The sequence below is a fragment of the Diceros bicornis genome, chromosome 40 (genome assembly GCF_020826845.1).
Source record: "Diceros bicornis minor isolate mBicDic1 chromosome 40, mDicBic1.mat.cur, whole genome shotgun sequence".
Classification (NCBI taxonomy): domain Eukaryota; kingdom Metazoa; phylum Chordata; class Mammalia; order Perissodactyla; family Rhinocerotidae; genus Diceros; species Diceros bicornis.
Genome location: NC_080779.1, coordinates 14,321,463 through 14,346,732, shown reverse-complemented (window position 1 = coordinate 14,346,732; position 25,270 = coordinate 14,321,463). Strand labels below are relative to the sequence as shown.

The following is a 25,270-nucleotide window of genomic DNA, read 5'->3' as shown; positions in this document are numbered from 1 at the left end:
CTGAAATCTATTGTAGCATAAGATGGTGACTACACTTTTAAACATCATTTGCTTCATTAAGAATTATGAGATTCTCCAAAGCATTTTTCATATTATTCCTAAGGACATCATCCATAATGTAAGTATTAATTAAAGAAAATTAAAGGAAGGATATTTGCAATTCATGGTTTCAACATTTCTCTTGAGAAGAGTTAGATAATGGACAGATATACTATATTTCTTTGGAAGATAGAAAACTAAGACCTAAAACTAATTCATTGTACATGAATTATATCTCAATAAATATATTTTTAAAAAGAGAAAACTAAGACTGTAGAAATTCTAGAATTCCTTATTCTCTGTGCTTTAAATCATTTACATAGGAGAATGAAGGTGGAGATACAGATATTTTGCCCTTAACCTCTACTTTCTCATTTAAAATTATCTGAGTGATTCTAAGAATGCAAGGTTGGTTCAATATTTAAAAATCAATCAATTAATCTATCATATCAATAGGCTAAAGAATAAAAATCACATGAGCATACTGATTGATGCAAAAAAAGCATTAGACAAAAATTCAATACCCATTCATGATAAAAACTCAAAAACTCAAGGAAACTTCCTCAACTTGATAAAAAAAATCTACAAAATCCTACAGATAACAGTACACTTAATGATGAACAATTGAATGCTTTTCCTTTAAGATTGCGATGAAGGCAAGGATATGTCTTCCCTCACCACTCTTATTCAACATAGTATTAAAGTACTAACCACTGCAAAAAGGCAGGAAAATACATAGAGATTGGACAGGAAGAAATAAAACTGCCCATATTTTCAGATAACGTGGTTTTCCACATTGAAAATTCCAAGGAATCTGCAGAAAAACTTCTAAAACTAATAAGTGAGTTCAGCAAGGTCACAGGATATAAGATAAACATTCCAAAAATCAATTGTACTTCTATATACTGGCAATGAAAATATTGATAGCAAAATTAAACTAGAATACCACTTACAGTAGCTCAAAAAAAGAAGACATACCTTGTATTTTGTAGGTGTAAATCTAACAAAATGTGTACAGAACATACATGCTGAACATTACACAAAGGTAATAAAAGAGATCAAAGAATATTTAAATATGATATACTATGTTCACAAATTAGAAGCCTCAGGATAGTAAAGATTTCAGTTCTTCCCAAAGTGACATACAGGTTTAATGCAATTCCTATCAAAAACCCAGCAAGATTTTTTGCAGGTACAGACAGATTACTCTAAAATTTATATATAAAAGCAAAGAGACTTGAATAGCTAAAACAATTTTGTAAAAGCAGAATAAGGTGGATGGAATCAGTCTACCTGATTTAAAGATTTATTATATAGCTATAGTAAAAATCAAGACTGTGTGGTAGTGGTGGAGAGACAGATACAAAGATCAATGTAAAAGAAAAGAAAACCAAGAAATACACCCAGTCAAATATGTCCAACTGATTTTTCACAAAGGTACAAAACCAATTTAGTAGAGGAGAGATAGCTTTTTCAACAAATGGTGCTGGAGCAATTGGATACCCATAGCCAAAAAAATGAAGCTCTATGTAAATCTCACACCTAATGGAGAAATTAATTCAAAATGGGTTATGGAATTAAATGTGAAACATAAAGCTATAAAATCTTTAGAATAAAACCTAGGAAAAATCTTTGGGATTTAGAGCTGTGCATAGAATTCTTAGACTTAAAACCAAAAGCACAATCCACAAAAGGAAAACTGACAAATTGCACTTCATCAAAATTTAAAACTTTTGCTCTAAAAAAGACCCTAATAAGAGGACGAAAACAAAAGCTACATAGTGGGAAAAAATATTTGCAAGCCATATATTTGATAAAGGACTAGTATCTGAATATATGAGGAACTCCGAATACTCAACATTAAAAAAACAAACAATTCAATGAGAACATGGACAAAAGACATAAAGAGACATTTCATCAAAGACACACAGATGGCAAACAAGCACACAAAAAGATGTTCAACTTCAGTAGCCATTAGGGAAATGCAACTAGACCATGATACAGCACTACACACATATCAGAATGGCTAAAATAAAAAATAGTCACAACACCAAATGCTGACAAGAACGTGGAAAAACTGGACCATTCATACATCGTTGGAGGGAATGCAAAATGGTACAGACACTTGGGAAAACAGTTTGGCACTTTCTTAAAAAACTAATCATGTAACACACCATATGACCCCAAAATTGCATTCCTGGGCATTTACAGAGTAATGAAGACTTATGTTCACACAATAACCTGTACACACATGTTTACAATAGCTGTATTTGTAATATAAAAAAACTGGAAATAACCCAGATGACCTTCAATGGATGAATGGTTAAACAAACTGTGTTATACCAATAACACGGAATACTACTCCGCAATGTAAAGGAATGAACTACTAATACAGGCAACAGTATGGATGAATCTCTAGAGAATTATGCTGAGTGAAAATATCCAATCCCAAAAGGTTGCATACTGTATGATTTTATTAATGTAACATTCTTGAAATGAAAAAATTATAGAAATGGAGAACAGATTAGTGGTTGCCAGGGGTTAAGGAGGGGTTGGAGATAGGAGGGAAGTATATAGGGCTACACGAGGGCAATATGATGGATCCTGTGATAGAACTGTTCCATATCTTGCCTGAATCAATATCAATATTCTGGTTGTGATATTATACTATAATTTTGCAAGATGTTACCATTGGGGGAGACCAGGTAAAGGATACACAGGATTTCTTTGTATTATACAATTGTATGTGAATTTATAATTATCTCAAAATAAAAAATTTAATTTAGAAAAAATTATTTAAGTGTCTCCTATATGCAGAGTACAGTTGAAGAAATACAAAGATAAGTCCTTGCACTTGCAATTACAGTTTATTGTGGAGATAAACATATATACATAACTAAAATCCAAGCCAAAAAAAATTTGTCAGGAGTATTTCATGAGAATTAACCTGACTACTTCACATCCATTGGGATAGCTATTAGGAAAAAAAAGAAAAACCAAAACTAAAAAATAAGTGTTGGCAAAGATGTGGAGAAATCAGAACCCTTGTGCACTGTTGGTGGAATGTAAAATGGTACAGCTGTTGTGGAAAATAGTATGGAGTTTCCTTAAAAAATTCAAAATAGAATTACCATATGATCCAGAAATCCAACTTCTGGGTATTACCCGAAAGAATTGAAAGCAGGGTCTTGAAGAGCTATTTGTACACCCATGTTCATAGTAGCATTATTCACAATAGCAAAAACACTTGGGAAGCAACCCAAGTGTCCATTGACTGATGAGTGGATAAGCAAAATATGGTATATTCATACAATGGAATATTATTCAACCTTAAAAAGGAAAGAAATTCTGCAATATGCTACAACATGGATGAACCTTCAGGACACTATAAGTGAAATAAGCCAGTCACAAAAAGACAAATACTGTATGATTCTACTTATATAAGGTACTAAGAGTAGTCAAAATCATAGCAACGGAAAGTATAATAGTGATGGCCAGGGGCTGGGGGGAGGGGAGAATGGGGAGTTATTGTTTAATAGGTATAGAGTTTCAGATTTATAAGAAGAAAATAATTATGGGCATGGATGGCTGTGATGGCTGCACAACAATGTGAATGTATTTAATACCAGTGAATGTAAACACTTAAAAACGGTTAAGATGGGGAAGATTATGTTAGATGTATTTTAACACAATAAAAGAAAAAAATACTAAGAGAATAGTAAATAAGCTACAAAACTTGGAGTAAACATCCTTAAAATATTAAAAAACTAATATAAATCACTATCAACTTCATATATAGCTCTACTGCTAAGGGTAATGATTTTAAAGCTTAAAGAAGATTACTGGAATATACCCTACTTGGTCACAGCGTATCATTATTTTAATAAGCTTTCGGATAACATTTTCTGATATTTCATCTTTATATTGTTTCAATTGTTATAACAACATGTTTTACTTTTCCAATTTGAAAACACCAAGTAAAAATGTTTTTAAAGAAAAAATTAAGGACATATTATTTGAATTTTTACAGTATCTATTCATGAGTTACTTTCTTCATTAAAAAATTCGTGCTGAAACAAAAAATAATTTAGGGAAGCGTCTGAGAATGCTGGCATATATTACTTTATTAATAAAATATTAACAGGGCTGGCCCCGTGGGGTAGCGGTTAAGTGTGAACAGTCCGCTGTGGCGGCCCAGGGTTCGGATCCCGGGCGCGAACCGATGCACTGCTTGTCAAGCCATGCTGTGGCGGTCTCCCATATAAAGTAGAGGAAGATGGGCATGAATGTTAGCCTAGGGCCAGTATTCCTCAGCAAAAAGAGGAGGATTGGCAACAGATGTTAGCTCAGGGCTAATCTTCCTCACACAAAAAAAATAATAATAAAATAAAATATTAACAGTAGATTCTTATAGAAACCAACTAGACACACGATACTCAAATGTATCACATCCTCCTAACAAACAGTAGGCTAACAAAATAAGAAGTTCAATAGGGTTTAGTAGTAACAGAAATCTAAACATGACCAAAATTTGTTGATATTTCAATTACACTATGCAACTTGTACACATTTCCCTTTAGGATCTGGGCTACATCTATCTCTCCAGATGCATCTCCAGCCACTTTTACCCATGCATGGTTCACTGGCCATTGCAACTTACCTACCATTCACTCAAGAATTCATTTATACCTCCATACTATTGCCTATGTTCTTGTTCTCTATGAACGGGGTACCTCATCCCTTCTGAGCTCAGTAGTATAGAGGAGTTCTATATACTATACTCAGTAGTATAGAGTAGAGGAGTTCTCATCTCTTTATGAACTCCTCCCCAAAACACATAGGCTCAATAGGAATTCCCTCTCTAAAACCTTGAGTATTTCTTATTAATATAACATTCATCCCAAATTATTTGTATGTCATCACTGGGAGGTCCTTGAGGGCAGGAGCCTGTATCTTTTCAACATTATATTCACAGTGACAAGCAAAATGTCAGGCACACAGTAGATACAATCAAATGAATTACAGTTTGAAAGAACCCAGTAATTAGTAAATAAATTTAGCTTAAAAGAATATCATTAAAATTATAATTTATCTGGGTAAACCTCAACCTCATGGTTCTTTGTTGATTGCTACGTCAATGTGTTTTATAATTCTTCTGGTTAGAAGTAAATGCAAATTACATACTCGAAGAGTTTCTGTTATGTTCTTGAATTGTTTGGAGCACAGTGGTCATAAATTAATCTCTTAGATTTTAAAAATAAAATCTTAAGTTGAAAGACATGGCTTGATGTAATATTTTATAAAAAATAATTTGTTTTTCTAAAATTGTAGTAATTTTACAATAATAGTAATATTAAAAGTACCATTTCAAAATGTATTACATACCATTTCTATTTCTTGATCTTTAGCAACCAGCTGTCGATTAAGAAGTTCTTTGCTTGAGTCAAGTTTAATACAAAGTTCCCTTGTAGAAGACAAATCTGCAAGGGCAGACACTTTTTCAAACTGAACCTTCTGAAGCTCCTCTTCCATCTTTACAACAGACTTATGTAAAGTAGAAATCTGGGACTTGTAAGACCTTTCTGCATTTAAGTGCTGCAAGGACAAAATTTTATATCTATATACATATATATACATATATATATACATATATACAAATATATATACATGTACATACACATATATATACATTTTTAACTTAAAAAAACTACAACATGGAAAACAAAGTGGGGCAAATATTTTAATGATAGTACACATTGATTATAAAGAACTTTAGATTATATAGGTGGTAATAGTATGTACAAAACATTCTGGGAAAGATAAACTTGGGTTTCAAATTCCTACACATAAAATCCATGAGTAAGGTGGTCAACTGGTCATTCTTTCAAATGTACTTAGAAAAACACTTTTCCACTTAAAAGTCTCAGACCCAAAGCTAGTAGAGATATACACGTTGGGTCTATAGTTTTGTTTATATTTGCCAGTTTCAATTATTCTATAATATAAATATTATTGTTGTTAAAGACAAAACACTAGTCACTGTTTCACTCACAACAGCCCATTTCCAAGTCTTGAATGGCATGTTGATATTGATCATAATAGCATAAAATGAGGACTGATAACTCTCTAGCACTTACTAATACCGCTAGGGAAAAAGACTCTGGGCAAGTATAAATTAAGAATAAACCCACATTATGGGAAATCAGAGCATGTTTTAAAAACTTTAATATGAGGGGTCGGCCTGGGGACACAGTGGATAAGTTCACGCACTCTGCTTCGATGGCCTGGGGTTCGTGTGTTCGGATCTCAGGCACAGACCTACACATGGCTCATCAAGCCATGCTGTGGCGGCATCCCACATACAAAAATAAAGGAAGATTGGCACAGATGTTAGCTCATGGTGAATCTTCCTCAAGCAAAAAGAGGAAGATTGGCAACAGATGTTAGCTCAGAGCCAATCTTCCTCACAAAACAAAATAAAACAAAAAACTGTAATATGAGATTCAAGTTATATAAATGCTTTCAAACATTCAAGATAGTTCCAGACCCCCTTTTTCTTTCAGAAAAAATGTCTTATGTAAGTGCACTGTCACCTGCAGAGAAGTATTTGCTATTATGTGAAGCTAACAGAACTGAGAGGCAAATAAAGAATTTTTTCTGCTTTTACACACAAGTGCTTTTTCAAGTACAAAGCACAAAAAATTACTCACGGATTAAGTTGTTTGGCTACAATTCACTCCTACCTTTTTTCTTCCCTTCCTTCCTTATTCACTCTATTTCTCACTCATTCTTCAAACAACCTTCTATCCATCCATCCACCCACACATCTATCCATCCACTCCATATTTACTGAGTATATTCTATGTTCTAGTCAATGTGCCTAGATGCATATCCAATGGTAAACAAAATGGTCTCTGCTCTCATAAAACTTACAGATTATGGGGGAGTCATGCATCAATCAAATAATCATGTAGATGAATATGTATAAATACATATTAAGCAAATACTTCTAGAGAAAAAAGTGTATAACAAAGGAAAGTGACCTAGACTGAGAGGGTCAGGGAAGTCAGGAAAGGCTTCCTTGAGTAAAGGACACTTGAGCTGAGATCTGTAAGGTGAGCAGGTATACAATATGTGTTGGGGAGGGCAGCTTTTCAAATCAAAGAAATTCTAAATGCAAAGGCCCTGGAGGGAGTGTGTGGAGGAAGTGAAATGACATGCTCCAAGAACAGAGAGAAGGCTAGTATGGCTGGAGCTCAGACACCACAGGGAAGAGTGATAGGAGATGCAGTTGAAAAGGTTTACAAAACTTATAAGACAGAGCCTAGTAAATTGGGTTAAAATTTAAGTCTTTATCCACTGAAAAGTCTTAAAGAGAGCGGTGAGGTGATGAGTTCTGTGTTTTGGAAAGATCACTCTGGATGTTTCAAGTTCTAGTAAGATAGTTGATTAAGCTAAGAGGAAAACTTTCTGGATAAAATAGAACAAAAAAATATTTTTGCAATTCATAGCTGAGTTTTCAGGGAAAAAAGAGAAATTCTCACATGCCAAAAGCAAAGAGAAAACAGGCTAAAGCAGGAAGCAAATGAGCAGGCCTGAAGCTAAGGGTTGGAGACAGGAAGACTCAGTAACAGCAAATGGCTTATGTTTCAACATTCAAACAAGGATAGAAGACAGGAATTTATGACTAATGGAGAGCTGGAACTGAGACCTCTGTATAATATGGAATCCTTAAAAAGAGGCTCCAGAAGAAAAAATCCACTCAACTTCACAGAGAGACAACCAAGAGTTTATCTTCACCTGGTTTTTGGATAGGGAAAAAATGTCTTCTGTAAGAAACTGAAATGTTAGGTCTAACTTCACTCAATTTTGGACTCCGACGTTACATTACCCCTCCCCAGTTTTAAACTTGAACATAAAGTTTGTCCCATGCCAATGACAACCCATAGTCCCTTTATGGAAGCAAACCCATCTCCCTAGCCATGCAAGATTCTACAGAGGAGGAAAAGTCCTGCTTAAGAGGAGCTTATAATCAAACACAGGAGGACACAGTCCACCATGAGTGCGAGTCAGAGCAACAAAACATATAGCAGGTTCAGACTTCTAGAACTTCAAATTATTGAACAAAATATTTTAGAAGGCATGGTAAAATATGCTTAAAACTTTTAAAGATATTAAAGAAAAAATTGAAAAGAAAAGAATAAGACATAAAAAACAGGCATATTTGAAGAAGAATCAAATAGAATTTCTAGAAAGAAAGGAAAAGTAGTCAAGAAAATGAAAAATTTAATGAATGCATCAAAGAACAGGCTAGTACAGCTGAAGACAGAAGAATGAACTAGAAGATAGATCACAGCATAGAGTGATAAACATATGGAAACTATGATAAAAAGATTAATAAATATTTAGACTAGAAGATTCAAAAAGCATATTACAAAAGTTGAAGGAGATAGTACAGTGAATTTGGAGGCAGTAATATTCAAAAAAATAACATCTGAGAAAACTAACAAAAGGCATGAATACTCTGACTGAAAAAGTGCAACAAAACCAAAGCCTCACCAAAAAATAAGTCCATACCTAGACATATAATAGTGAAACTACAAACAAAGAGAAAGAGAAGATCTTAAAAGGAACCAATGAGAAAAGATAGATTTAGAAAGAATGACAATTAGAATGAGAACAGACTTCTCAAAAGGCAACAATTATTTTTAAAGTAATCAAGAGAAAATAACTCTCAACCTAGAATTCCATACTCACCTAAACTAATACTGAAGAATGAAAGTAAAATAAAGCCATTTTCAGACAGAGGCTGAGAAAATTAACTCACAGATCAAAGAAAGGAAGTACTGTGAAGAAAGGAGATTGAACTTAGAAGAAAGAAATACAATGCCAAAAGCAACGATGATTGAAGAATTTCACAAACATAAGTGGATACAAATTAGCATTGACTGAAAGAATAAGAACAATAGTAATGATTTATTTCATTTATTTATTTTTTTTGAGGAACACTGGCCCTGCACTAACATCTGTTGCCAATCTTCCTCTTTTTTCTTTTTTCTCCTCAAAGCCCAGTACATAGTTGTGTATCATAGTTGTAGAGTTGTAGCTCATCTATACGAGATGCTGCCTCAGCATGGCTTGATGAGCGGTGAGTAGGTCTGTGTCCAGGATCTGAACCAGTGAACCCCAGGCCACCGAAGCGGAGCATGCAAACTTAACTGCTACGCCACCAGGCTGGCCCCCTGATTTATTTTTAAGGATATAAAAAAACAAGGTAAAACTAAAATAGTACACAATAATATTATTAAAGACTGGTGTGTGTGTGTGTGTGTGTGTGTGTGTGTGTGTGTGTGTGTGTGACAGATGGAGAATAAGAGAGGGCACACATGCACTATTAAGCAGAGTGTTGTGCTCAATATGCAAATATTCTTAGGACCGTGTGTTCTTTAGGAGGAGGGATGGAGATACTAACAACAGACTCTGTTAAATATGCCTATTACAATTTCAACTCCTAAAAGAATAGATGGAGAATATATAAGTTCCAAACCAATGAACAATGGGGGTAGGAAGTATGTAAATAAAACAAACACATAGACAGATAAAAGGAAAGAAAGAAACATAAAAGAATCATGACAAGTAGCAAGTACAAAATAAAGCAGTAATAGTAAACTTAAATGTGCCAGTAATTCAAATAAATACAAATGGATTAAACTTATCAGTTAATAGAAAGATAGTCTCAGATTGAATTTTTTAAAAATCAAGCCATATGATGTTTATTAGAGACAAACAGTTGAAAAGGATTTTTAAAAGATATATAATATTTCTGTTTTTGATAAGATAAGATAACTGGCACTGAACTTATCCTCCCACTGTTAATAACTAGGAAACTAGTTTAAAAAAAAAAGAAACGATTGCTCCCAGACATTGGACAACAGGCAGCATAGGACTGTGATCTCTGAGAGAAGGAAAACAAACAAGATGAGCCCTATGATCATCTCAGCTTTCCATATGGAGACACTTTCCAGTCTGTGGCTCAGGGAAGGAAACTTCAGTCAGAGCATAGTTCTTCCGCTGAGTTGAGAAAACAGAAATAAGCATCTGAAATGTGTGGGATAGAGTTCCAGAAACGAGGGATCTGCCCAAAAAAGATATCCAGAAATTTCCCTAGAAGTCTCCTTGAGTCTGTTGCTAGACACTAAGCCATGAATATACATAGAGTGAAACTCCAGAAGGCTGGGAAAGAACAACCAGAGAGCTCTAAAGTAAACAATCCTAAAGCTGATACACAGTTGGGGAGATATCAAAGTTTGAACCTGCCAAAGTGAAGAGTCCTTAATGAACATGCTGGGCTGGGCATTCAATAGAGAATCCAGAAGGGTCACACCTCAATGTAGGGCTAAACTAGTCTTACATAAAATGCTACTTTAAACCTGCCCTAGCAAAGCTTAAAAACAATCTTGCAAGTATCAGTTGATCCCTAAGTAATATAACAGCCTGCTAGAACAAATACAATGCTCTTAACAGAAGACCAAAAAATCCAATGTTCAAAAAAGTAAAATTCACAATGTCCACACCCAATTAAAAAACAACAGACTCGCAACGATGCATGAAAATGTGACCCACGAGCAGGATAAAAATTAGTCGAGGTAAACAGATACAAAAATGACAAAGATGATGGTATTAGCAGCCAAGGGCTTTAAAACAGCTATTATCCAGACAACAGAGAGTAACAGGGTCTGAATTACCCTGTTGCCATAGACAACTAGAAAAATGGACAAAATATAGGCGGGAAAAATCTATTTTCAGACAATGGATAGCAGGTAGCAGAGAACTACAATCTCTAAGGGAAAGCAAACAAACAAGGTGAACCTTATGGTTGCCACAGCATCTTCCTTAGAGGCAAATTATGGACCATGATGCAGGGAAAAGGAACCAAAACACATTCCAGTGATCTCACTGAGTTCAAAAGATAAAGATCAGGGTTCAGGGAAGCTGAAGTGGTTAGAATTTGCGGAGCAGATCATCAGAGAGAAGGGAGCTATGCAGACGAGTTCCAGAAATCTGCACAGGCAGAGGTGAAACTCCATGAAGTGAGGCAAAGAACAACTTCCCAGGAAAGAAGAATTACCAAAAAAATTGTGAACCAAACAATTCCCACAGCTCATATTGAGGCCAGGAATCATTCAAGATCTCATCAGCCAGAGTGGAGACACTTTGACACTTCATTAACTATACAAGGCATTCAATAGAGACCCAAGAAGGGTCACATCTTAGTAGTGGGGATAAATTAGCCCTAGAATAAAGACTATTCTAGAGCTATCCTAAAGAGCTTATAAACAATCCTCGAAAAGATAAAGTGAATGTCAAGTAACTTAACAGTTTGGCAAAATAAACCCAACACTACTGAAATCTAGTTCTCAACAATCTAAAATTAATACTGTCCAGAATACAATCAGAACTTACTAAATGGGCCCAGAAACAGGAATATGAGACTCATAATCAAGAGAAAAATCAGTCAATAGGCACAGAATCAAATGTTGCAGAGATGATGGAAATAGCAAACAAGGACATTAAAACAGCTATTATACATGTGCTCAATATGCTCAAGGACTTAAAGGGAAAAATAAAAATGATCAGAAGAGAAGTGGAAGACATTTGAAAGAACCAAATGGAATTTTTGGAGATGAAAATATAATCTCTGAAATAAAAATTTCACTGAATGGAATTAACAGAAGATTAGATACATCAGAAGAAAAGATCAGTAAATTTGAAGGCACTCAAAAAACAATATAAAGCAAAAACAGAAAAAGATTGGGAAAAAATGTACAGAGCCTTAATGATCTGCGGAACAACATTAAGAGGTCTAAAGTACTTGAAATTGGAGTTCCAGAAGAAGGAAGAGAGAGGGAGAAACAAAAAATATTTGAAGAAATAATGGCCAAATATTTTCTGAATTTGATGAAATTTATAATCTCAAGGAACCCTGAGTATTATAAACAGAAGGAAAACACCACCAATTCCAATTGCTGAGAGTCCAATGCCAGAAACCAGTGATAAAGAGAAAAATCTTAAAAACAGCCAGAGTAAAAAAGAAAACATTATGTTTAGAAAAATAAAGATGAGCTTGACCTCAGATTTCTCTCCAGAAACTACATAAGCCAGAATAAAATGAAATGACACTGCTAAAATGCTGCAAGAAAAAATATCTACCAACTTAGAAACCTATATCCAGCAAAAATGTCTTCACAAATGAAGGTGAAATAAACAAACAAGACCTGAGAGAATTTGATCCCAAAAAACTGCACTTGAAGAAATGTTTAAAGGAAATTTTTCTAGCAAAATGAAAGAGATAGTAGATGAAAATTTGAATCTACCCAAAGGAATGAAGAGCATCAGAAACAGTAAATATGTGAGTGAATAAAAAAAAGCCTTTCATTCACCTCATATTCTTTAAAGATAACTGTTTAAAGTAAAAATAATAACAATGCACTACGGGGTTTACTATATATGTAGAAGTAAAATCTAAGAACAGTAGAATAAAGGATGGCAGAGAGGAAATAAAAGTATACTATGAGGTAATATATTATTTGAAGGTATACTGTGACAATTAAACGATGCATGGTTTAGTGGCCAGCCTGGTGGCACGGTGGTTAAGTTCTCATGCTCTGCTTTGGTGGCCTGGGATTCGCTGGTTTGGATCCTGGGCGTGGACCTACTGCTCATCAAGCCATGCTGTGGCAGCATCCCACATACAAAATAGAGGAAGACTGGCACAGATATTACCTCAGCGACAATCTTCCTCAAGCAAAAAGAGGAAGATTGGCAACAGATGTTAGCTCAGGGCCAATCTTCCTCACACACACACACACAAAAAGATGCATGGTTTATACTCTAGAGCAATCAGTAAAAAAAAAACAATGATGTGTAGCTTATATGGCCATAATAGAGATAGAATGGAATACTAAAAAGTGCTCAATATAAAAGAAGGCAGGAAGAGTAAAAAAGAAAAAAAAATAAATGGGACAAATAGAAAACAACAGCATGGTAGATTTACACACGACTACATTAATAGTTACATTTAACGTAAATGGTCTAAAAGACTATTGTAAACTAAAAGACAGCTATTGTAAGATTGGATAAAAAAGCAACATACGACCATATGCTCTCTATAGGAATGCTGTTTTAAACATAAAGATAGAAAAATTAAAAAGAAAAGCAAGGAAAAACACATACCATACAAATAATAAGCATAAGAAGACTGAAGTGGCTATATTAATCTCTCACAAAGTATACTATAGGATAAGAAACATTACAATGGATAAAGAGATGAATTCATCAAGAAGTAATAATAAACCTAAATGTATATATATCTAAAAATATATCCAAAACACAGCTTCAAATGCATGAAGTATATGACAGAACTGAAAGAAAAAAATGCATAAATATGGTTTCAACACTCTTCTCTCAATAACTGATAGAACAAGTAAACAGAAACTCAGTAGGGACAGGAAGTAGAAAACACTATTGATGAACGTGACCCAATGGACATTTATAGAACATTTCACTCAACAACAAAAGAATGCACATTCTTTTCAAGTATACATGGAACACCCAGCAAGATGACCATATGCTGGCCATAACACAGTCTCAATAAATGTAAAAAACTGAAAAATCAATAACTAGAAAGATACTTTTTTAAATCTCCAAATATTAAAAATTAAACAATACTAGAAAATAACATAAGGGTAATTAGAAAATTATTTTGACATAAAATGAAAACATATCAACTGCGCAGGATAAAGGTTCAAAACTTCTGGCATGGCAATCTGAGGAGCTCCACAGAACCACTCCCTAGCGAAACTGGTGAAAATTATAAAAAAGCAACCTCAAATGGTCTTTAAATAGTCTCTGGAAATGGTCCTAAGGACATACAGTAAAGGAAGAAACATTTTCAAGAAAACCAACTAAAACTGTACAGGAACAGTGAAAGTCTGTGGCATCTGAGCTGTGACCTTCTCCTTTTCTCCTTACTCCCAGCTCAGCATGATGGAAACTCCACGCCAGATGGCTGTAGGCAAGACCAATGCTCCCTTTCCCCTAAGTACCCAGTCAAGAATTACAGTATCTTCCCAGAAAAGATAGTATATCAGCATTTCTCATCCTGCCCCAAGCTACTTGTTTCAGAGGCTAAGTTCCTGGCAAGATGGCTGGGAGATGGGGTCTCCCTTCTTCTGCCCAGCTTCTACACATGGAATGGAGGTTCTATCTTGTTTGTGGCATACTGAGAATACTGTGCCCTTGATTCTCCTTGACACAGGTTGTTCATAAAGAAGAGGTTCCACACCAGCAGAGGCATGCCGAGAAGACCAGAGGCTACAGCCGTACCCCCACCATCCCCACAAAGTGCCCAGACCCTAAAGCAAGCATGTCACTCAAAAAGAAGTGCACCACTGTCTTCACAACAGCTTGAGAGCCATGGCTCAGAGATTTTGCCCAGGGGGAGAGGAAGGCCATAAAACAGGAAGCTCCTAAATTCTTCCAAAGGAAGTTACTTCATTTGCAACAGACTATGGGGAAGTTCAAGCCTAAGGTATTCTCAAGGACAACAGAAAAAAGACTTGGAGGGTATGGTGAAAAGAAATTAAGAAGAGATTGGTAAACTCTTTAGAGATATAAACAAAACCACAGGCCAGCTAGTTTACCAGAGAGAACCAGGGAAAGACACTGCTTAGAAGAGCATTCTCAGGTTAAAAAAAACCCTCAAACACTGATCTAAAACTATCCCTACAAAGGAACCAAATTTAATTGAATCAGTCTGTGAAGCAATTTATGCTTGAGGGCATTGTTGAAAAAAATAAACAGCCAGAAATTAGTGGAGCTTAAAGCTGAGTGTAGTCAGGAAGAGAGTCAAAAAGACCCTGCAAAAACCACCGTCATTCCAAGGTAGCTGTGAACATACCCAAGGCTGCAACCTCTGAGGAGGAACATCAGAGGCTTCACATTGCAAGGAGGGAGGAGAGGAATAGACTTCACTAAAACAATCCAGCCAGTCACTAAACATATAAACAAATAGCCTTCTAGTTTCTGTTCCAGCATGTAAAGAGCTTGGCAATAATCACTCCCACCCTCACAATATGAAAAAAGCAGAAAATCTGACAATAAACAACTCTTTTTTTCACCCATCAGAGAACTGGGGACATAGAACAAACCACTGTCCCCCAAAATGTAGAGAAAGGTAAATACGGAAAATCACAGCTTACGGAGCAGAAGCTGCCATTGGAGTTAGTAACAGGTAGCAACATTTAAAGAAAGATTGACTATTTGCTGGAGACTGAGCATGGACTGGCTTGAGAGATAAAAACTCCTAGGGTCCCAGCCTTAGGAAGGCCTCCACATTTTCTTCATTTTACCTCCAGGAGCCCACCAGGTTTTCAGGGTAAATATCAAAGAAAAATCCCCTCATGCTTCTAGCAGGGTGAGGGGAAATGCAACCATTTTTAAATAATCCCAGAGCATTCTGTTCTCCTTGACAAAGGTCTGCACTCAAGGGAAATGATTTTACCAGAGCATAACCAACATGGTCTTAACAGAGCCTAACCAACGTGAGGGAATGGTAAGACCTAACTCAGATTCTCTCTAGCTTTTCTGTCTCACCTAAGGGAGAAAAAAGGCTTATGAATAGGGAGGAATACTTATGAAGGTCACATCCTAGGGGCACATGCCCACTAAAAGACTAAGACCTAATCATAGGATTATAGAACACTTATCTTCCTCCTACGCTTTACTACACACATCAACAGGGGTCCTGTAAAGTAACAGGAGATTACTGCTGAAAGAACTACATGGCTCAAAACTATTTAAGAAGGAGTCTCTAAGTGAACCCAAAGGCAATAGAGACATAAAGAACACCAGATGATACCATGTGATCTCATTCATAAACAGAAGATAAAAACAACAAACACACACATCAAGACAGAGATTGGATTGGTGGTTACCAGAAGGGAAGAGGGCAAAAGTGATTAGGCACATGTGTATAGTGATAGATTGTAACTAATCTTTGGGTGGTGAACATGATGTAATCTACATAGAAATTAAATATAATAATGTAACTCGAAAAAAAAAAGACTAAAAAAATAACAATAATAATAATAATAAAAGGAGTGTAGAACTCCAGATGAAATTTTAGCCTCTGACATGTACGGCTATAGCAAACAGTAATCACAACCTTACTCATAGACAGATAAACAAAACTTCACCCTAAAGGCCTATTTACTTCAGTAACATTTACCCAATACATCATATCCAGATTTCAAAAAAAATTACAGGACATGTTAAAAGGCAAAAAACCCCACAGTCTGAAGGGACAAAGAAAGCAACAGAACCAAACTTGGATATGCAGAGACTTTGGAATTATCAGACAAGGAATATAAAATAACTATGATTAATATTCTGAGGGCTCTAACAGGAAAGATGGACAACATACAAGAACAGATGGGTAATGTAAGCAGAGAGATGGAAATTCTAGCAGTTTAAAAGGAAGTGCTAGTAATCAAAAACATTGTAACAGAAATAAAGAAGGCCTTGAATGGGCTCGTCATCAGACTGGACATAGCCTATGAAAGAATCAATGAGCTTGAAAAGTCAATGGCAATTTTCCAAACTGAAAAGCAAAGAGAAAACATAATGGAAAAGGAAACAGAATATCCAAAAATTGGGAGACAATTAAAAAAAGTATACCATATGCATAATGGGACTATCAGAAAGACAAGAAAGAGAGAAAGGAAGAGAAGAAATATTTGAAGTAATAATGACTAAGAAATTTCCAAAATTAATGACAGATATCAAACCAACAATTCAGGAAACACATATGACACCAACAGGCAAAAATTCTACATTTAGGCATACCATATTCAATATGTAGAAAATCCAATACAAAGATAAAATCCTGATAAAAGCCAGAGGGTAAAAACGACCTGACCTAGAGAAGGAACAAGGATAAGAATTATATCAGACTTCTCTTCAGAAACCATGCACACAAGAAGAGAATGGAATGAAATATTCAAAGTATTGAAGGAAAAAAACCACCAACATAGAATTCTGTATCCAGAGAAACTATTGTTCTAAAATGAAGGAGAAATGGACGTTCTGAGACAAACAAAAACTAAATGAATTTGTTGCTAGTAGATGTGCCTTGGAAGAAATGTTAAAAGAAGTTTTTCAAGGACAAGGAAAATGATCTGGGTCAGAAATTCAGAACTATGTAAATAAACAAAGGGCATTAGAGAAAGAATAAGTGAAAGTAAAATAAAATCGTTTATTTTTCTTATTCTTAATTGACTTAATAGATAACAGTTTGTTCAACATAACAGCAACATATATTGAATGATTATAGCTTATGGATAAGTAAAATGAATGACAGCAATGTTATAAAGGCTGACAGGGAGGAATTTCAAATACTCTGTTATAACATACCTGCACTATTCCTGCAGTTGTATAGTGTTATTTAAAAGTGGATTTAGTCATAAATGTATACTGAAAACTCTAGGGAAACCACTAAAAATTTTTTAAAAATGAAGTATATTGAGTGGAAGATAAACAAACACCTGGATAAAGAGAACAGATTAGTGGTTACCAAAGAGGAAGGGGGTGGGAAGGTGGGAAAAAGGGGTAAAAGGGCACATATGTACAGTGACAGATAAAAACTAGACTATAGGTGGTGAGCATGATGCAGTCTATACAAAAACTGATATATAATAATGTACACTTGAAATTACACAATGTTATAAACCAACATGACCTCAATAAAAAAAGGTACAAAACATAAACAAAAGAAGTATATTGATATGCTAATAAAGGAGATAAAGATAGACAAATCCACTATTACAGCTGGAGATTGCAACACCCTTCTATCAGTAATTGACAGATCTAACAGGCAGAAAATCAGTAAATATACAGTTGAAACGAACAGCACCAATCAATTAGATCTAATTGACATTTCTAGAGTACTTCATTCAACAACAGCAGAATACACATTCTTTTGAAGCTCACATGGAACATTCACTAAGAAAGACCATACATGGGATATAAAACACACCATAACAAATTTTAAAAAATAGAAATCATAGCAAGTATGCTCTCTGACCCCAACGAAACTGAACTAGAAATCAATAACAAAAGGAAGCTGGAAAATCCAAAAATATGTGGAGATTAAATAACAAACTTCTAAATAGTACATAAGTCAAAGAAGAAACCTCAAGAAAATTTTTTAATATTTTGAACTAAAAAATATAGCTTGTCAAAATTTGTGATGTAGTGAAAGCAGTGCTTATAGGAAATTTATAGCATTGAATGCATATATTAGAAGAGAATAAAGATCTAAAATCAATAATCTAAGTTTATACCTTAGGAAATTAGAAAAAGAAGAACAAATTAAATCTAAAGTAAGCAACAGAAAAGAAATGATAAAAAAAAAGAGCAGAAATCTATGAAATTGAAAACAGAAAGTTAAACAGAGCAAATCAAAGAAACCCAAAGCTCCTTCCCTGAAAAGATCAATAAAATTGATAAACCTCTAGGCAGGCTAATCAAGAAAAAAGGAGAGAAGATACAAATTATTAATATCGAAATGAAAGAGAGACTATCACTACTGATTATATGGACATAAAAAATGATAATAAAGGAATATTATTGCTATAGACTGAATGTTTGTGTCCCCTAAAAATTCCTGTGTTGCAACCTAATCCCCAGTGTGATTGTATGTGGAGGTGAGACCTTTGGGAGATGATTATGTCTGAGGGTGCAGCCCTCATGGATGAGATTAGTGCCCTTATAAAAAAGGACACAAGAGAGCTCCCTCCCCTCTTCCACCATGGGAGGATACAGCAAGAAGACAACTGTCTATGTAGGACCCACCATTGTCTGGTGAAGTGGGTCCTCACCAGACAATGACTCTACCAGAACCTTGATCTTGGACTTCCCAGCCTCCAGAACTATGAGAAATAAATTGTTGTTTAAGCCACCCAGTCTACGGCATTTTTGTTATAGCAGCACAAATGGACTAAGACAATTCTGAACAATTCTATGCATACAAAACTGATAACTTAGATGAAATGGACCAATTCCTTGAAAGACAAATTCTGCCAAAACTCACACAAGGATAAACAGTTAATCTCAATAGACCTATATCTTATAAGAAATTGAATCAACAATTAATAATCTTTCAAAAGAAAAATCACCAAACCCACGTGGTTTTGCTGATTAATTTTACCAAATATTTAAGGAAGAAATTATTCCAATCCTACACAATAATTTCCAGAAGATAAAAGCAGACAAAAACTTCGTACCTCATTCTATGAGGCCAGCATCTGATACCAAAACCAAAGACATTACAAGAAAGGAAAATTACACACTAATATCTCTCATAAACATAGATGCAAAAATCTTCAACAAGATATTAGTAAATTGAATCCATAAGGTGTAAAAAGAATTATATACCATGACCAAGTGGAATTTATTCTAGATATGCAAGTCTGCTTCAACATTAAAAAATCAATTGATGCAGGAATGACATAAGCAAGAGGGTTGAATAAGACATTCCTCACACATATCCCCCTTCTTCAACAACAATCTAGCATCTATCCACAGACAAAAGTGCCTATGTGGGAGCTATGCAACCCAGGTAGGAGACTGTGAAATCCTAGTGTGGTCCAAGAACAAGGAGAGTTGTTTTGAGAAGACGGGCCCACACCTAGGTAGTTGACTTGCCAACTGTGGTCTGGTCTATAGACCCAGAAACAACTTCATACTCCTGAGGACCCTAGCACTATGCACCAAGGGACCCAGGAGGAGTCTCACTCACACATGGGTTAGGTAATAGGCATACAGGCCTCGGACCCACCTGTGGACTATGTTTCACATAGTGCCCTGTGAAACAGCTCCAGCCTCTCTGGGCCAAGGTCTGGGAGCCCTGGGAGAACAATGAATTAGACAATTACCTACAGATGAGAGAGGCTTTGAGGAAGTCCCAAAGTCCAGCAGAGAAGTTCCAGCAACTCACTGGAACAAAAAATTGCAAGACTGGGGGCTGGCCCAGTGGCATAGTGGTTAAGTTCGGTGCACTCTGCTTTGGCAGCCTGGGTTCGCAGGTTCAGATACTGGGCGCGGACCTGCATCACTCATCAAGCCATGCTGTGGTGGCAACCCACATACAAAACAGAGGAAGATGGGCAGATGTTAGCTCAGGGCCACTCTTCCTCAAACAAAAAGAGGAGGATTGGCAACAGGTGTTAGCTCAGGGTCAATCTTCCTCATCAAAAAAAAAAAAAATTGCAAGACTGGACACACTGGAGAGGGTAAGAAGAACAGTTTGACTTTACTTGTCAAGTAAAGGCAGCACAGCTCAGTGTCAAGAGAACCATTCTTGGCCTGTGATTTCTCCCACAGAGAAAAGTGAGTGTGCGAGTGAGTGTCTGACTTCCCCAACTGTGTGGTATGCTCCCACAGAGGCCCATTTCTTTCTCACCTCATGCAGTGTACTAAGTCATGAGCTTCACGACTTGGGGGTGGTGAACAGCTGGGAAAACAGCAGCCAGTGCTTGGAAGAGAACACATCAAGGGGATGTGGATCCTACTAACCACATCAGGTACTCCACTGGGAAATCACCTGAGAGCCACTGGGGACACCTCTCCTGTGATCCCCCAGCACACCCAGTGCTCTGTGTGTCACCTACACACTCCCCCATCCTATGACTGACTCCCTGTGCCTGCTCCTGACAATAGCAAGAGCAAGCTTTTCCAAATGGCTAGTGAGCAAGTGCAGAAAGCCAGCCCAAATCTGCAGGCCTGGGAAAGACTGCCCTTGGGACAGCACAAGGGAGGTTGTCAGAACACAGCCTGGCTCTGATCAAGAAAAGGTATACAAGCTGAAGAATTCTGCCACAAGAGGTGTGGAATAGGCAAATACATAGAAGGTCTGAGAAAGCCTCAGAATCCCTAGCAGGGCTGACAGAAGGCATTTCTCTCCCAAACATAGTTGGTAAAGACTGGAAGTGACTGCTACTTCAAATGTGAAGACATCAGCACAAGAGTTCAAGGAACATGAAAAATCAAGGAAACATTTACCATCAAAGGATCATAATAATCTTCCAGCAACTGATCCCAAAGACATGAAGATCTGTGATTTACCCCAAAAAGAATTTAAAATAGCTATTTTAAGGAAGCTCAATGAGATACAAGAAAACACAGAAAGATAGTTCAACTAAATCAGGAAAACAATACATGAACAAAATGAGAAGTTTCACAAAGAGACAGAAATAATAAAAAGAAACAGAAATTCTGGAGCTGAAGAATACAGTGAATGTAATGAAAACTGCAATAGAGAGCATCAATATCAGAATGTATCAAGCAGAAGAGAGAATCTGTGAATTAGAACACAGGACCTTTGAAATGATCTAGAGGAAAAGAAGAAAGAATGAAAAAAGAGTCTATGTGATCTGTTGGATAACATCAGAAGAAACAACCTGCAGATTATTGGAGTCACAGAAGGGGAAGAGAGGGAGAAAGAGGCAGAAAGCTTATTTAAAGAAATAAAGCCTGAGAACTTCCCAATAAAGGGAGAGATTTAGACATGCAATTTCATGGAATTCATAGGTCTCCAAACAAACTCAACTTAAAGAGATCTTCTCCAAGATACATTATAATAAAATGGTCAAAAATCAAAGAAAAAGAAAATCTTAAAAGTAAGGGGAAAAAAAGAAGCTTGTAACATACAAGAGGCCCTCATAAGGATATAAACAGAAACCTTACAGGCCAAGAAAGAGTGGTATGATATACTCAAAGTGCTGAAAGAAAATAATTGCCAACAAGAATACTCTATTCAATGAACTGGTCCTTCAGAAATGAAGGAGAGATAGAGACTTTGCCAAACAAATAAAAGCTGAAGGAGTTCATCACCATTAGACCTGCTTTACAAGAAATGCTGAAAGAAATGCCCAAGCTGAAATGAAAGAATACTAGTAACATGAAAACATTTGAAAATATACAACACTCTGGTAAAGGTAAGTATACAGTCAGATTCAGAATACTATAATACCATAATATGGTAGTGTGTTAACCACTTAACTCTAGTATAAAAGTGAAAGGACAAAAGCATTAAGGGGCCGGCCCAGTGGTGTAGTGGTTAAGTTAGCATGCTCTGCTTTGGCAGCCCGGGGTTCGAAGGTTCGGAATCCTGGGCGCAGACTGGACCTACACATGGCTCATCAAGCCATGCTGTGGTGTCGTCCCATATACAAAGTAGAGGAAGATTGGCACGGATGTTAGCTCAGGGACAATCTTCCTCAAGCAAAAAAAAAGCATTAAAAATAACTATAGCTAAAATAACTGGTTAATGAAATCATTATATTAAAATAATGAATATAAAAAGAGGTAAATCGTGATATCAAAAATATAAAGTGAGGGGAGTAAAAGGGTAGTTTTTTATGCGATTTAAGTTGTTATCATGTAAAATAGACAGTTATAGCTGTAAGATATTTTATGTAAGCCTCATGGTAACCACAGAACAAAAACCTACAGTAGAGGGCCGGCCCCATGGCTTAGCGGTTAAGTGCACGCGCTCCGCTGCTGGCGGCCCGGGTTTGTATCCCGGGCGTGCACTGACGCACCGCTTCTCCGGCCACGCTGAGGCCGCCTCCCACATGCAGCAACTAGAAGGATGTGCAGCAATGACATACAACTATCTACTGGGGCTTTGGGGGGAAAAAAAATAAAAAATAAAAAATAACCCTACAGTAGATACACAAAAAATAAAGAAAATGGAATCAAAGCACACCACTATGGAAAAATAATCATCAATTAACAAGGGAAGACAGCAAAATATGAAGAAAGGAACATGGGAACTACAAAACAGTGAGAAAATAATTAATAAGATGGTATTAGTAATCCTTACCTTTCAATAACTACTCTGGATGTAAATGGATTAAATTTTCCAATCAAATGGCATAGAGTGCCTTAACGGATTAAAAAACAGGACCCAACTATATGCTGCCTGCAAGAGACTCACTTCAGTTCCAAGGACACATATAGGCTCAAGTGAAGGGATGGGAAAAGATATTCCATGCAAATGGAAACCAAAAGAGAGCAGGGTAGCTATACCTTTATCAGACAAGATAGATTTTAACCAAAGCTGTAACAAGAGATAAAGAGGACCACTATATAAAGGGGTCAATTCAGCAAAAGGATGTGACAATCATAAATATATATGCACCCAACAGCAGAGCACTCATATATATTAAGCAAATACTAACAGATCTGAAGGGAGAAATAGACAACAATATAATAACTAGGGGACGTCAAAACAATCTTGAGAAAGAAGAACAAATATGGAGGTATCACACTTTCTGATTTCTAATATATTATATTCCAATATATATTACAAGATATAATAATCAAAACAGTATGGTACTGGCATAAAAACAGACACACAGACCAATGGAACAGGATCAAGAGCCCAAAAATAAACTCTCACATATACAGTCAACTAATATTTGACAAGGGAGCCAAGAATACTCGATGGGGAAAGGATAGTCTCTTTAATAAATAGTGCTGGCAAAACTGGATAACTACATGCAGAAGAATGAAATTGGACCCCTATCTTACACCACTCACAAAAATTAACTCTAAATGAATTAAAGACTTAAACATAAACTTGAAACCATAAAACTCCTAGAAGAAAACAGGAAACAAGTTACTTGACATTGTTCTTGGCAATGATTTTTTGGACATGACATCAAAAGCACAAGCAACAAAAGCAAAAATAAGTAAGTAGGACTATATCAAATTAAAAAGCTTCTGCAGAGCAAAAGAAACATACAATAAAATGACAATTGAATGGGAGAAAATATTTGCAAGTTATCTATCAGGTAAGGAGTTAATATCCAAAATATATAAAAAACTCACACAACTCGATAGCAACAAAACAAATAATCTGATTCAAAAATGGACAGAGGACCAGAATAGACATTTTTCTAAAGAAGACATACAAATGGCCAATAGGTACATGAAAAGGTGGTCAGCATCACTAATTATCAGGGAAACGCAAATCAAAACCACAATTAGATATTACCTTACGACTGTTAGAGGGGCTATTACCAAAAAAGACAAGATAAGTGTTGGCAAGGATGTGGAGAAAAGGTAACCCTTGTGCACTGTTGGTGGGAATGTAAATTGGTACAGCCACTATGGAAAACAGTACGGAGATTCCTCAAACAATTAAAAACAGAACTACCAAATAATCCAGCAAGTATATAGTTATATTGGCCTTATTTGTCCCCATTTCCGGGAATCTTCTATTGCTACCTGAGCTTTGAGTTACCGTTTGCATTCATTTCCTTAGCCCAAGCTTTGCTCCCCTCCAATTCCTTTGTGCTGTTATTAGTGAACATATTACATATTTTATGTATGATACAATTATACAATATTGTTTTATATAATTGCATTTAAATCAGTTCAAAATTTTAAAGAAATATGCATTTATAATGTCTTTTATAATTACATAATTACCTTTACTGTCACTCTGTTTTTTGTGTAGATTTGTATTACCATCTGGGGTCAGTTACTTTCAGCCTGAAGAACTTCTTTTAATGTTCTTGTAAGGTGGATCTGCTAACAATGAATGCTCTCACTTTTTGTCTATCTGGGAATATCTCTATTTTGTCTTCATTTTGAAAGATAGCTTTGCTGGATATAGGATTTGTAGTTGACAGGTTTTTTTTTCTTTGAGCACTTTGACTATGTTATCTCACAGCCATCTGGATTCCATTGTTTGTGCTGAGAAGTCAGCTTTTAGGGGTTTCTTTGCAAGTGACAAGTCATTTTTCTCTTGTTGCTTTTAAGATTTTCTCCTCGTCTATGGCTTTCAGTATTTTTATTATGATGTCTTTTTTTGACTCTTTTAGCCTTGATTTTACTTGAAGTTTGTTGAGCATCCTAAATGTGAAGATTAAATTTTTTTTCAAATTTGCAAAGTTTTCAGCCATTATTTCTTCAAACATTTCCTCTGCTCCTTTTTATCTCCTCTCTTCTCCTCTCCTTCTGGAACTCCCATTACGTGTATGTTGGAGTGCTTCATGGTGTCCTACATTTCTCTGAGGCTCTGTTCATTTTTCTTTCTTCTCTTTCTCTTTGTTCCTTGGATTGCATAATCTATTTCAATCTATCTCTAAACCACCAATTC

At 35.9% G+C, this 25,270-nt stretch overlaps 1 protein-coding gene across 3 annotated transcripts in view; it reads right to left on the bottom strand.

The window, feature by feature from the left end:
* The window catches only part of TSGA10 (testis specific 10), a 117,157-nt gene that overhangs the window by 14,195 nt on the left and 77,692 nt on the right, over positions 1 to 25,270 (bottom strand). The window contains exon 16 of one of the 3 annotated variants that reach the window (XM_058534476.1): positions 5,425 to 5,634. The exons of the other annotated variants lie outside the window; for them this stretch is intronic. Within the exon in view, the coding sequence (XP_058390459.1) occupies positions 5,425 to 5,634 (210 nt within the window). The remainder of the gene's footprint in view (positions 1 to 5,424; positions 5,635 to 25,270) is intronic. 3 annotated transcript variants of the gene reach the window in all.